Source organism: Sander vitreus, chromosome 22 (genome assembly GCF_031162955.1).
Source record: "Sander vitreus isolate 19-12246 chromosome 22, sanVit1, whole genome shotgun sequence".
NCBI classification, from domain to species: Eukaryota; Metazoa; Chordata; class Actinopteri; order Perciformes; family Percidae; genus Sander; species Sander vitreus.
In genome coordinates this window covers 25,930,763-25,944,604 of record NC_135876.1, presented here as the reverse complement: position 1 = coordinate 25,944,604, position 13,842 = coordinate 25,930,763, and the positions used below count along the sequence as shown (strand labels likewise).

At 41.8% G+C, this 13,842-nt stretch overlaps 1 protein-coding gene across 7 annotated transcripts in view; it reads right to left on the bottom strand.

The window, feature by feature from the left end:
* Positions 1 to 13,842, bottom strand: part of LOC144537385 (collagen alpha-1(XIV) chain-like) — a 223,784-nt gene that overhangs the window by 202,068 nt on the left and 7,874 nt on the right. For 5 of the 7 annotated variants that reach the window (XM_078281063.1, XM_078281065.1, XM_078281064.1 and 2 more), the window contains exon 3: positions 4,932 to 5,048. The exons of the other annotated variants lie outside the window; for them this stretch is intronic. In XM_078281063.1, coding sequence (XP_078137189.1) covers positions 4,932 to 5,048 — 117 coding nt within the window. The remainder of the gene's footprint in view (positions 1 to 4,931; positions 5,049 to 13,842) is intronic. 7 annotated transcript variants of the gene reach the window in all.

The following is a 13,842-nucleotide window of genomic DNA, read 5'->3' as shown; positions in this document are numbered from 1 at the left end:
ACCTTCATGAAGATTATAGTGGTAAATATTTTACTCTCTGCTCATTTCAGAGGCTGTACTCTGTGGTGCTGTTTCACTGTAGTGGTTTACACTGAGAGAATATTTAGTCTCATATCATCATTGATTTATAAAGAGTCAGAAATCAAGTGTCATTAAGTTGTCAGAATAGCACTCGTTCAATCATCTACTCCCAACCTGGGGCAGCACGATATGAGGAAAATACGCGATGCATAAACAGATATTAAAGTGTACTTCCGCTATTCTGTTAAAACACAACAAACTGCTGAAAGGAAATCATTTATGACTTTCTTTTATTGAACTAATTGAATGTTAAATTGAATATAAAAAGGCAACGCTAAAAAAGGAATGACAGTTACACTTTAAAGTGCGGTTGAAGAGTTTTCTACTGATATTTTCTTTCAGCTAACACAAAAAAAAAAAAAAAAACCTGTCTTTCGCGATGTGTTTATTGCACGAGTTGATATCGCGATGACGATAAAAAAAACAAAAAAAAAAACGATATATTGTCTGAATAGTTGGGGGAAGTAGCCTGCCAAGCCAGACCCACATCCAGATGTTGGGTCTGGGAACTCCCCATTGGCTGGGCTCAATCCAAGGGGCGGGATAAAGGGTTGCCTTTCAAATTCCCTCTGCACGCGATAGGATAGCTCTACAACCAACCAGAGCAACGAAGAAGGTAGCGGAGCTAGTCCATAGATTAAACGTTTGGCCGTATCCGGTCGGCAAAACTCCGAACACATCTTCCTTTTTTAAGAATGACTTCAGGGCCGTTCTTTGTTCTTTTGTCAAAGAAAAGCTCAACTCCAAGTCTTCCAGAAGACCGATGTTCCCAGCAGCAGCAGAAGCTACAAGCCCCGCCCACCGACTCTATTCACAATGTGATTGGCCCGGCCAGAGTTTGGTTTTTCCAGCTCGCGAGCCAACGGAGAGTTGCTAGACGGACCCTGGCTGCAGATTACATCTGCTGCCGCCAGGGTGCGTCTACATTTGTGGGAAGCACTCCTCCGCTCATCTACTCCCAACCTCACTCGAAATGACACCGGAAGTGAATCCAAACACTTAAGCCCAGTTCGGACCAAAGATTAGCGACAAAAATAAAAAATAACTTCTAATCCCAATAACAACACTGTAGAGCCAAGCAGATCTTACACATCTTAGAATTGCAATATTGTCATTCATATATAACCATTGCACTGAACTGCCTTGTACTACATTTATATTTACATCTTACATCTCAGACTATACTGTTATTGCACTATTCCTTCCCTCTCTTCAAATGTTATTGTATATTTTTTGTAAAATTGTAAATTCTATTGTATCGTTACGCTGTATACTTAACAGTATTTTGTTATATTTCTTACTGTCCTTTTTGTTTTTTATATGTGATATACATGTTAAGTGAGTGTTCTACTTTGAGAGCAAAGATTAACCGGAGTCACATTCCTCGTTTGTTTACACAAACCTGGGCAATAAAGCTGATTCTGATCTGCAGACTGACGCGCTGAGCCTCGCCACACCAACGTGCAATGCGCTGAAGTTTTTTCCCCAAACTTGTTGAAGCGTTCATTAATAAATCCAAAATGTGCGCGCTGTGGTCAACCACAGGTTCCCACAGTGGGCACGTGAACAGCCCCGGTATCAGTTATATCAGCTCCCGTGTGTGGTTACGCGTCTCTTTCTCCGCCGGGTGAATTATGAACCAGCATGCAGGTGAAACCCACATAAAAAATAAATAAAAAGGCTGATTTGTTCGCCCTCGGGGGAAGAGCTTCAACTACTGTGCTCCTTGGTGCATAGCTAGAATTCTTGTCCCAGCGGCGAAATACAAACGCCATGTAGTCAAGATGATTTGTGAACGCACAGAAACTGTATTAACCTGCAATCTGTTTGGCATTTTACAACAAATTAGGCATGAGCCAGTATGAGATTCTAGCGGTGGATAACCTTTAGCAAAAATATCACGTTTCATAGTATTGCTATATTGCAATTACGGCTTTAAAATCTATAACGTTGGGTGAAAAAAAACGTTTTTTCTAATGAACACAATGTATATCCTTTGCTTTTTGAACTTTTTGCACATCCCTCTACATATTGCACTAACCACACAGCCTCTTTTTCTCTTTCTCAAAGTGCTCATATTGTGCTTTTTGGCTTTTTTCCTTTCCTTTATCGTGTTGTCTATCTTTTTTTGTGCACGTTATAGGTTTACAAAGTGAAAAAGCCCAAAGTCCCCCCCAAAGGGGCTTACCATCTCCAACAGAAAACACTGTTCACAAACTGCTCCAAACAGCTCTATTGTAGTCCAGCCTTTACTTCAGAGACAAACGTGGTCACTTTGGAACACACGTTATAATGCTCGCCTAGCTGCTAGCATGGCACACCCTCATACTCTGCTTCTGACTGGCTAGTAGTCCTTACCTAGGTACTGTCAGGGCACGCCCTCATACTCTGCTTCTGACTGGCTAGTAGTCCTTACCTAGGTACTGTCAGGACACGCCCTCATACTCTGCTTCTGACTGGCTAGTAGTCCTTACCTAGGTACTGTCAGGGCACGCCCTCATACTCTGCTTCTGACTGGCTAGTAGTCCTTACCTAGGTACTGTCAGGGCACGCCTCATACTCTGCTTCTGACTGGCTAGTAGTCCTTACCTAGGTACTGTCAGGACACGCCCTCATACTCTGCTTCTGACTGGCTAGTAGTCCTTACCTAGGTACTGTCAGGACACGCCCTCATACTCTGCTTCTGACTGGCTAGTAGTCCTTACCTAGCCACTGAGCATGTGCGACTGCCAACAAAGATGTTCCAGCAGTGAGAGGTCTCACTCTGTAGCTAAAACAGAGAGCTCAACACACAGGGTGAAAAGAGGAGCTGCAGCAATGAGCAGTACAACAAAAATATGGTGTTTTCTGAAAATTAAACCATGTAAACCTATTCTGATACAACCTCTAAATACAATTATGAACCTGAAAATGATCATGATATGAGCACTTTAATGTTAAATATCTATGTATGTAGGTAAGTGTTATTTGTTTCTGTATGTATTGCTTGTTTAGAGTTTCTGCAGGTTTCACCAAGTCAAATGTAAGACTTTAAGATTATGAATGATATTTAAGACCTTTATCACAACATCAACTAAGCCCTAAATAGTTTTTTTCAAGCCAAGTATCCAGCCATAGCCGTAGCCATTTCTTTTTTTTTTTAAAGAGCAATAGAGGTAGCGTTACATGGACGTAGGAAAATGAAGACCTGTTTAAACAATGTTAAGACCTAGAACACAATACTACACATTTAAGACTTTTTAAGGCCTAAAATATGGATTTGAAATTTTAGACTTTAAGACCCAGCAGATGTTTTTTTATTTTTAAACACACTGCACACTTTTTTCGATGTTTTTGTTGCTTTTTTAATACATTCATACACGTCCCGTGCAACTTGACTGACAGAGGCTCTTCTTTAAGCCCTTGTGTTGCACATGTTAGGGTCCGTTTTCCTAAAAAAAAAGTTGTTTTATAAAGCATAAAGTTAAAAATGATAACCCGATTCTGCATTACATCTTCTTAGCCAACTTCATTCTAATTTCTAGAATTCATGGTCATAAATAATTCTTATAGTAGTAGTAAATAGTTTATTTTTTTAGTTAAAAACCCCAGAAATGATGAATTATTTTGACTAATAGTTAAGATCCAAGGAACGTATGTTGATGTATAATCACAGCGTGTGAAGTGAATGGAACCATCCATGTTATTTTTGGGCAATTTGGTTGAAAGATACCCATATTCTTTACATAGAAACTTTTGAAAATGGGACGAAAACAGGAGGGTTGATGATTACTGCCCAGGAGCCCTTGAGCAAGGCACTAGACAACCAATCCATCACAGAGGTTGTACTGCTGAGCTTCCAGGTGTGAAAGCGGGTGACAGTAGGCACGACTGTACAAGTAAATTCCTTGTCAGATTACCCGGACAAATCGAGTCCAAACTAGAAGGTTCCTGCAGAGAGCGAAGCAGCGCTGAACAACCCTCCCACTGGCAACGCTGAAGCCTTAAATCTTAAACTGTTTGGTCAGGGTTCAACGTTGAGGTTTTTTAAATTAAATGTCAAACTTTTGGAAGGGGGGGGGGGGGAATGTTCAAAAATAAAAAAAATGTCAAAAACGTGGGATTTTTTTTTATGTCAAACTTCAGAAAAAAAAATCTGAAATGTGGAAAAAAAAAAAAGGTTAGACGTAACAAAGCATAAATAAAAAAAAAAAAAAAAAAAAAAAGTGTAAAAACAGACAAAAAACATTGAAAAAAAATGTCGAAAATGTGGGATTTTTTTTATGTCAAACTTCAGAAAAAAAATCAAAAATGTGGAAAAAAAAAAAGGTTAGACGTAAAAAAGCATCAATAAGTAAAAAAATAAATAAAAAAAGCATAAAAACATCAAAAATGTGGGATTTTATTTTTTTTTCAACTTCAGAAAAAAATCAAAAATGTGAAAAAAGGTTAGACGTAACAAAGCATCAATAAGTAAAAAAAAAAATCTAATAAAATAAAAAAGCTTAATTTAGCGACTATTTCCCATGAGTATTGAAGTTCATAAATAAGTGTTGCTGGCCGAGTGGCTCTATATCCACGGTGGTATTGGAAGGGGGATTTTTTATTGCATGTTTTGTTGTGCATGATCAAAAAACCCACTGCTTTTTCACAAATCACACCCTGGGTAAAAGGTATCAATATTAAAAAGACAGCGTGAAGAGAGCAACGCTTTCAGTTCCAGTAAAGCAATGTTTCGTCCCCTTCGATGGTACCCAGACACAAACAAGCAAACTTTCTGAAATATAGACTCAAGTGTTTTTTAAAGACCTCTTCTAAAAAAAAAAAAAAAAAAAAAAAAAAAAAAAAAAAAGGTCGGTGCCGGATCTTACCTGGCCGTGTGGTGTAAATTACTTTGTAGCTTTCAAACTGTCCTTTCGGCTCTTTCCACGACACGTGCAGCTCGGTGGGGCTCAGAACTTTGGCACGAAATCTCCGTGGCGTTGAAACTGAACAGAGAAGACACAAAATAAACAACCTTACACAATAACTATCAACTTGAGACATGACATAGGGAGTACGTTTACGTGCACGCATATATTCCACTTTTATTATTAATAAAGCATTTTCCGACAAAGACGTGGGATTTTGCCAGTGTTATTCTGGTTTTAGAAGCATTCTTTGGACATGTATCCAGCGCTCAGAATCTGTGTCTCAATCAGAGTTCTTCCTGCAGTTTGTAACAGTTTACGGCCTCTTATGGTACGTACGCTATGGTAGAGGAGCAACACAGCTACCTTTTAAACCAGATATCTTCTACAGGGGGTCTGGGACCCCTATGGGGTCCTCAGAGTTGCTGCAGGGGGAGGGGCGCCTAATAATTATTCGAGGGTTTAAAGCAACACTATAACTTTTCCTGCTTCGGTCCCCCTACAGGTTGGAGGCGGAATTGTCCATTAGTAGTTTTATTTAAATATGTCTGAAAATATCCATTAAAATGAATAAATGTACACAACATTGATAGGCTTACTGGCCAAAAGCTTAGGTAAGCCATCCACAGATACAGTTAAGCTTAAAGCGTAGCTCTCGCCAAAATGCAACCTAGGGTCTTTTTGTGAATGGACCCGAGTCAAACTTTCGTTTAAAAGCATATTTAGGACGGAAGCGTCACTTTTAAGATTCACCGTATTTTTGTTTTTCGGTCAAATGGCCTTTTGAACGGGATTCTTATACGAGGCTCCTTTTTCAACTACGAGGTCGATATTGTGTTTCACTAACGACAAAACTGCAAATGATCCGTGCATTTATATGGAACTAAGCTTTAGGAGCTGTTACGTCGCATTCAGAGATCGACACCTTTTGACTGGCGAGATGGCGGCGAGCGGAAACCCAACAGCTACAGTGAGTGGTTCAAACCTTTTTTTAGTAAACTGGGTACACAAACAATGCTCTCAACGCTTTGGTTAAGGTGTAGAGCCCCTGGTGGTACTTGGAGCAAAGTCTCACGTTGTGTCGAGCCTTCTTAGTGGTTTAAAAATGTTGATTTTGATGCGATCATAGTAGCGCCGCTAGCTCTCCCATTCAAAAAAGGCCATTTGACCGAAAGTGAAAAACACGGTCAATCTTAAAAGTGGCGTTTCTGCCCTAAATATGCTTTTAAACGAAAGTTTGACTCGGGTACATTCACGAAAAGACCCTAGGTTGCATTTTGGCGAGAGTTACGCTTTAAGGATTTACTGTGTCACATTTTAACATTAAAACGTGTGTAAATATATGAATGTACCAGCAGTTTTTATTTTAAAAGCTTAAAAAGCTTAGTATTGTAGGCACCAAAAAATGGTATGTGTAAAGGTTTTATGCAGCCCTACACGTTATTGTAGGTCCAGTTTAATATGCAACTACATTTTATATAATATATGTAGTAAAGGGGTACATGCTCAGTCGCTCTTTCAGCTAAGACGTCTAAAAAAAACAAAAAAAACGTTGAACACCCCTGTTTTAAACATTATCTAAAGACTTGGATATCAACAGCTTTTTGGATACGGGCCGACTCTTTCATGAAGCTGGTTGAAGGAATGAAAGAGGGAAGCTGCGTTCACCACCGCTGGAAAACTTCCGTTTTGCACGGCTGCATGCAAACGGGAATATTAGCGGAATAATCACTTTCGTTAGCCATGTCAACAGCTTAGAGCAGCAGTTCTCAAATGGGGGTACGTGTCCCCCTAGTGCCTTGCTTTCCTTCCTTCTTTCTACCGTCTTTTTCCAAGTTTTTGTCGCCTTTTCTAATCATCATCTAAATGTTTTCCAGGTCCAAGGCTGTTGTTTAGTCAATCAATCTATCGCTGACATCGCTGTATTCTTCCTCTTTATATAGACTTTTTTTTACTACCAAAAATTATTCACGCTGGTTAGGGGTTACATGGCTTAAAAGAAACCATTCAAAGGGGGAACATTATTGACAAAAGCTTGAGAACAACTGGCTTAGAGGAATATTGTCTTTTTTTCGGAATAAGAGCAAAACACTATGGAATAATATGTGCATGTAAACGTAGTCACTGTAAATATTGGAATGATGAATGAATGAATGAATAAATAAATAAAAGATCCCTGTCATGCAGCGTCCATACCACAAATATCTTTATTTCCTCATTAGAAAAAAAAAAAAAAACAGCCGTCATAAGAGCGTATTAGTGGATTACATCCATAACAATGGATGGAGTTCAATTTTCTTCAGTCAACGGTTGATAATGAAAAGAGCAATTTTACAGAAACTTCTTTGGTTTATAATTTCCAAACACATAGAGAGAGAGATTATATATATATATATATATATATATATATATATATATATATATATATATATATATATATATATATATATATAGTGCTCAGCATAAGTGAATACACTCATGCCAACGTTGAGAAGTGATGCTGTTTGTGGCTATTTAGCAGCAGCAGTTTGACACAAACTATTGGGTTATTATCATGTGGAGTTGAAAATATAAACTACAGACATACAGTGGCTTGCATAAGTTTACACACCCATGCTGAAGTTGACTAAAAGAGAAATAAAAAAAATGCCTTAATTAAAAAATTCCAACCTTTAAGGACACTAATTTTCTTTGTGAATGAACAATGTATCGTAAATATATAAATATAATAAATGTTCTTCCTCAAAATACAGGGGACATAAGTCAGTTCACCCCTATGTTAGATTCCCATAGAGGCAGGCAGACTTTTATTTTGAAAGGCCAGTTAGTTCAGGGATCCAGGATACTAATCATCCTGATACAGTTCCCTTGGTCCCCCACATCACCTTCACCATACCCCCACATCATCACATACCCTTCACCATACCCCCATCCATCATCACATACCCTTCACCATACCCCCACATCATCACATACCCTTCACCATACCCCCACATCATCACATCCCCTTCACCATACCCCCCCCCATCATCACATCCCCTTCACCATACCCCCCACATCATCACATCCCCTTCACCATACCCCCACATCATCACATACCCTTCACCATACCCCCCCACATCATCACATCCCCTTCACCATACCCCCCACATCATCACATACCCTTCACCATACCCCCCCATCATCACATACCCTTCACCATACCCCCACATCATCACATCCCCTTCACCATACCCCCCCATCATCACATCCCCTTCACCATACCCCCCCATCATCACATACCCTTCACCATACCCCCACATCATCACATACCCTTCACCATACCCCCCACATCATCACATACCCTTCACCATACCCCCCATCATCACATACCCTTCACCATACCCCCCCATCATCACATACCCTTCACCATACCCCCCATCATCACATCCCCTTCACCATACCCCCCCCCACATCATCACATACCCTTCACCATACCTAGAGATTGGCATGGGGTACTTTCCATAAGATCATCTCTCAATGCAGATCAAACCAGCTATTAGACTAACTGAAATAAATCCATGCCAATTACCATTTTAAGGAAGAACATTTATTTATTTATGATACATTATTTATTCACAAAGTAAACTGGTGTCCTTAAAGGTTGGATTTTTCCTAATTTTTTTAATTAAGGCATTAAGATCAATTTCCAAAAGATGATTTTTTTTTTATTCCTCTTTTTAGTCAACTTTAGCATGGGTGTATTCACTCATGCTGAGCACTGTATGTCTGTAGTTTCCCCCCCCGACTCCACATGATTAATAACACAATAGTTTGTGTCAAACTGCTGCTGCCAATTAGCCACAAACAGCATCACTGCTCGGGATGTTTTTTTTTTACAGAATCTGCTCTCCGTCTGTTTTGCCTCTGCGCCGTTGTTCACCCGCTAAAGCACAAAACACAGAACTGTGACTGAGTCCCGTTGGATTGAACTCCCTCCAGAGTTACGGCGGCGTAGAGGCAGTCGCTCCACCTGCCATTTTTTATTATTATTTTTTTAAACAGTTAGGAAAGGAAAACAATAAGGAAGGATACATTGTATCTCATCCAAGCGGGAGGATACACATCACAGAGATTAGCTTGCACAGATGTCACATTAAAAAGCAAAGTCCCATTCTCCTCCTCGCACTCATCCTCATCTTCCTCATCTATTGACGGGCCCGCATTGTGCTCGCCTCGGCGTGTATACGGCAGGTCTTCTGTGTTCCACTTACTGGCGGCATCAAAGCGACGCCCCGGCCTCTCATCCTGATTAGTTGTTGGCACCATCAGCCGCCTCGAGGCCCCCCTCCCCACCCACTTTCCTCTCTGTATCCTTCGCTTATATTCATTTTCTCAAAGCCTACGCTCTCCGTCTCCTCATCTGTCCCTCCGTCTTTTCCCCTTTCTATCTGATCCCTCCCCTGTCCTGATCTCATCGGATCTCATTTTCTTTTTCCTTTTCTTTGAAATCGTCGTCGTCGGGGGAGTAAGAAGAGGATGAGAAAAAGGGAGTGAATGCGACTTCCTTTTAACTGCAAGGAGAATAAAGAACAAAGTGCACCAAAGGGGGGGAAAGGACACTGGAATAGCATCTGTTTACTATTCCTCTCCTGTCCTCCGCAGGAGAGTTTAGATGTACAACACAGAGTGACTCGATTCCCCCTGAGCGGTACAGTATCCCGATACTTTACAATGGCCGCAACCGGTGTATAAACCCCTTTGGAAAAAGCAACAACACCGTGTTAGCGGAACTCGTTTCCTTGTACACGAGTATGGTCGTACTTCACTGAGCTTCTACACAGTGTTGTTGCGTTTTCCAACACGTTCTCACTCCCATCGTGTCAGAAAGCGACGCTCGGTCAGGTGCCTTTGGCGTTTGTTACAGACGCGAAAAGTCTCCATATTTAGACGCGCTTGGTCGGGACTCTTGCAACTTCGCATCATGACTTCGCGTAAATACACACGGCAACTTTCTTAAGCCAAGTGGCGTGTTATCTGTACGCATTTTGAGCCATCCGCGTGTATGTCTACGCTGTATACAGCGGGCGTACACATACACGCCACTTGGCGCGTTATCCCGAGAACAAAGTGTTTTTGCGAGAAGAAAGCGACGGTTGAGTTTAGGAAACGTCACACGCGGGATTTTTGCCGTTTCATACTACTCGCTACGGCGTAAATTCATACGCAATCGCAAGGTAATGTAAGTCAATGGAGGCCAAACGGCGTTGATAAACACGCTACAAAGCGAGTATGCGTCTTGATAACACGCCAATAATGGCATACCAATTGGCGTGTCATACATACGCCATTTCATGAGATCAGTCTGACTCTTGGCACGTTTAACTGACATGCGACGCAAGAATGGGACAGCGAGGTTTAGGAAACTATGGTGGGTGGGGTTACAAAATGTACGTTTCAGTGACACGCGGGACAAGAACTCCTGTGGATGTTCAGTCTTTCATTCTACTCGCTCCCGTTGTCTCTCCGATAACTACGTCATCTTACAGCGCCGCGGTCGAGCTGCTGCTCTGCCCGGTGCGTTCCACACTAGTCTGTATCGACAACGTTTCACTTCCGGGATTGCTCCGGTGCTGCCAGAAATTCCGCCGGATGTCCCTCTTTTCGGCCGGATGTCCGTCCCCTTCCTCTTCCTTTGTGTTGGCGTTCTAACCTCCGGCTGATTTGTGAGGACTGTGGTTAACTGCTCCTCAGATCTCTGCAGGGTAAATCCAGACAGCTAGCTAGACTATCTGTCCAATCTGAGGTTTCTGTTGCACGACTAAAACTACCTTTGAACGTACACGTTCCACCAAAACAAGTTCCTTCCCGAGGCTATTTTGCAGAGGCACCGTTGCTCCGTCCGGCCCAAGATGATTGCGATTGGTTTAAAGAAATGCCAATAAACCAGAGCACGTTTTTCTCCCATCCCGGAATGCTGTGTGGACTAGCCAGACCTTCCTCCGCAGCGCTGTGGAGGAAGGTCTGGCAATGCGAGACTAGTTCCATGCAGACGCAAAAGATTTTTGTGTCGGTATCTGACGCTGAGAGCCACTGACCAAGTGTCAGTATTTAACGAGTTGGGAGTTAAAACACTGGAATAAGGCCATTGTAAAAAGCACCGCAATGCCAAAAACCACATTTCCATGGTCACAACCGTAACCACAACACCCCATCATTTTCACACCGGCAGAGCCAAATACCAGATAATAAATCTTGTATATAGAAGCAACACATTCCCCCAAATCTTCGGTTAACTATGAAAAGAAAAAAAAGGGAGAACAAAAAAAAAGCCACGGGCTGGAAAATAAAATATGAAACCCACAAACATCGTTCCTGTGTTTGTGTACTCATTAAGGAGGTGAGCCGTCTGCCGCCGCCGCCTTCTTTAAATACCTACACTGTGATTGACGCCTGCTGGAGCTCTGAAGCTCTGGTGCACAATAAACAAGAGGCATAAAGGGATGGTTCACCCAAAAGTAAAGTAAAAAAAAACAAAAAAAAAAACATGTTGACTTTGGAAAATGCACCTTTTGGAAGGAATTTGTTAAGCTGTGTGTCTGTTTTGTTGGGACAAAATGCATACATGTTGTCTCTCCATATGACACGCGTCAACCCGTTCTCACTCCGAACTCGACATTTGGACAGTGGCTGTCAGCGTCTGAAGCGACGAAAAAGGGAGTCCTTCAGCGTGTTTGTGTAACGCACCGGGGAGAGCAGCAGCTACACGGGGTTTAGCCAGTAGTGTGTAAGGTTCGAAATTCCGAGTAGGGTGGTGGATGGGTCAAACACAGGACTTTCACCCAGGAGACCGGCGTTCGTGTCCCGCTTGTTACGTTTTCCTGAAGTCGCTTTCTTCTTTAACCGGCCCGTTATTCCCGCGTGTTACGGAAACGCAAGCCCACCCACGACCTTTTCCTTAACATAGCTGCGTCAAAAGGGACGCCAATAGCCCCGACCCAGCGCGTTTAGTTACAGCGCGTCATATGACGCTAAAAGTCTCCTTTAGCGTCAATAACAACGCCAAAGGCACCTGACCAAGCGTCCGTATTTTACGAGATGGGAGTGAGAATCCGTTGCACACGGTAACAAAATGCTATAATGTTTGAACATTAACTATATTATACATATATTTAGTACATTTTTCTTATGGTGTTCTGTTGCTGTTCTGTTTTTGTCTTTGTTATTTGACTCGATGTCGTGAATGAGGGTCGCCCCTCAAGGATCTCGAGTATAAATAAAGGTTGAATGAATGAATGAATGAACTAGGGATGTAACGCTGCATCGTGACTCGATTAAAAATGGATATAAATGTGTAAAGATTCCAACCTTTTGAGATAAGATTTCATTCGATTGACTTCAAACGTCACTACGTCTCGTTAGTCCAATTATCTGAATGAAGAAAATGGTTTCCGTTTATTTCGTTATCATGACGTGGGATTTGTTTTAAACATCCAATTATCAACGTTGTTTGAAAGGTGCCGTAGGTAGGATTGTGAAGATCCAGGATTTAGCCAAAAAATGTGAACATCGACATCTTCTCAGTCCCCCCCCCCCCACTTTCCACTAAAGCCCAAAACGGTCTCCTAAGCCCCTCCCCAAACAAGGGAGAGTGAATGCGTGTGCATGAGCAGTGATTGACACGCAGTTAGACACCCCCCCTGGCCCTGATTGGTGCATCTGAACAGGGAGCGGTGGATTTTTGCATATCTCACTACAGGCTGTAGGTGGAGCCAGGTTACCTGCTTCATGTAGTTCTACTGGAACATAGGCTCAGACTCAGCAAATATGACAGAAAGTAGTTTTATAAGTCTTACCTACTGCACCTTTAATTTGTGTTATTTAGGATAAAATACAATTTCAGTTGCACTTTTGCTAAGAGGACACATCTGTTGTTTTGCACAGTTGATAGAAAATAATGTGTCTGCAGCTAATTCTGTTAAATCAATCCTGAGAAAAATCGTATTGTCAATCACATCGTGAGTTCAGTGCGTCGTTACATCCCTAACATTAACGGATTAACGTTGATTTAAATGTGTCCCCCGAGGCAGAGACAGCTTTGTTGCAAGCCACACAAATTCAGAGAGAAAGTGGCCGTTATCTTTAGCTTTTCTGAACCGATACATCCACTTCACTCCCTGCAGCTTTCCAAAACAATACAGGATTTAGTCGAGCTGATAAACCAAAACGCCTCTGCAGCGCTTTTCGGGTGAACCGCCTCTTTATGCACATCATTATCTGCAGCAAACTACTCGTGTAGGTATGCAAAGAAACTTGAGTTCAGCACAGGAAAGGATAATCCTGATTTCAAATGGAGGGAATGTGAAGCCGGCGCATTCAACAGCAGGCAAATATATTTACACACAAAACACATATAAGGAATACTGTACCAATTATCTCACCAACCTGGGGATGAGAACGAGGGCTTGCATGGATTTTCGGCTCAGGGTTTAGCTCTCTGTCTCGGAAACAAAAGGACATTCTCTCCTCTGGAGAGAGCTGCTCGAATCCCAAATGATTTGAGAAGCAGATTTTGTTTTTTGCACCTCTCCGTTCCGTAGTGTGGCTGAAACGTGTGGACTGTGTGTATGTTGTGTGTACCTGTGTGAGTGCATGAATTATGTATGTTTATCCGCAAGTGGAGGCAACTGTTTTCGGGTGCATGCACATAAAAAAATAAAAATAAAAAAATCCATGTGGCTTTGGTGGCGTTTTTTTCTGACGCCACTTAAGAAAACCTGCCGGTTCCTTTGCAGCAGCATATACACACACACACATACACACACATTCACAGAAAGCCATGGATCTTCTCTCTAAGATTGTATTCTCACACAGAGACAAGCATCGCATGCTG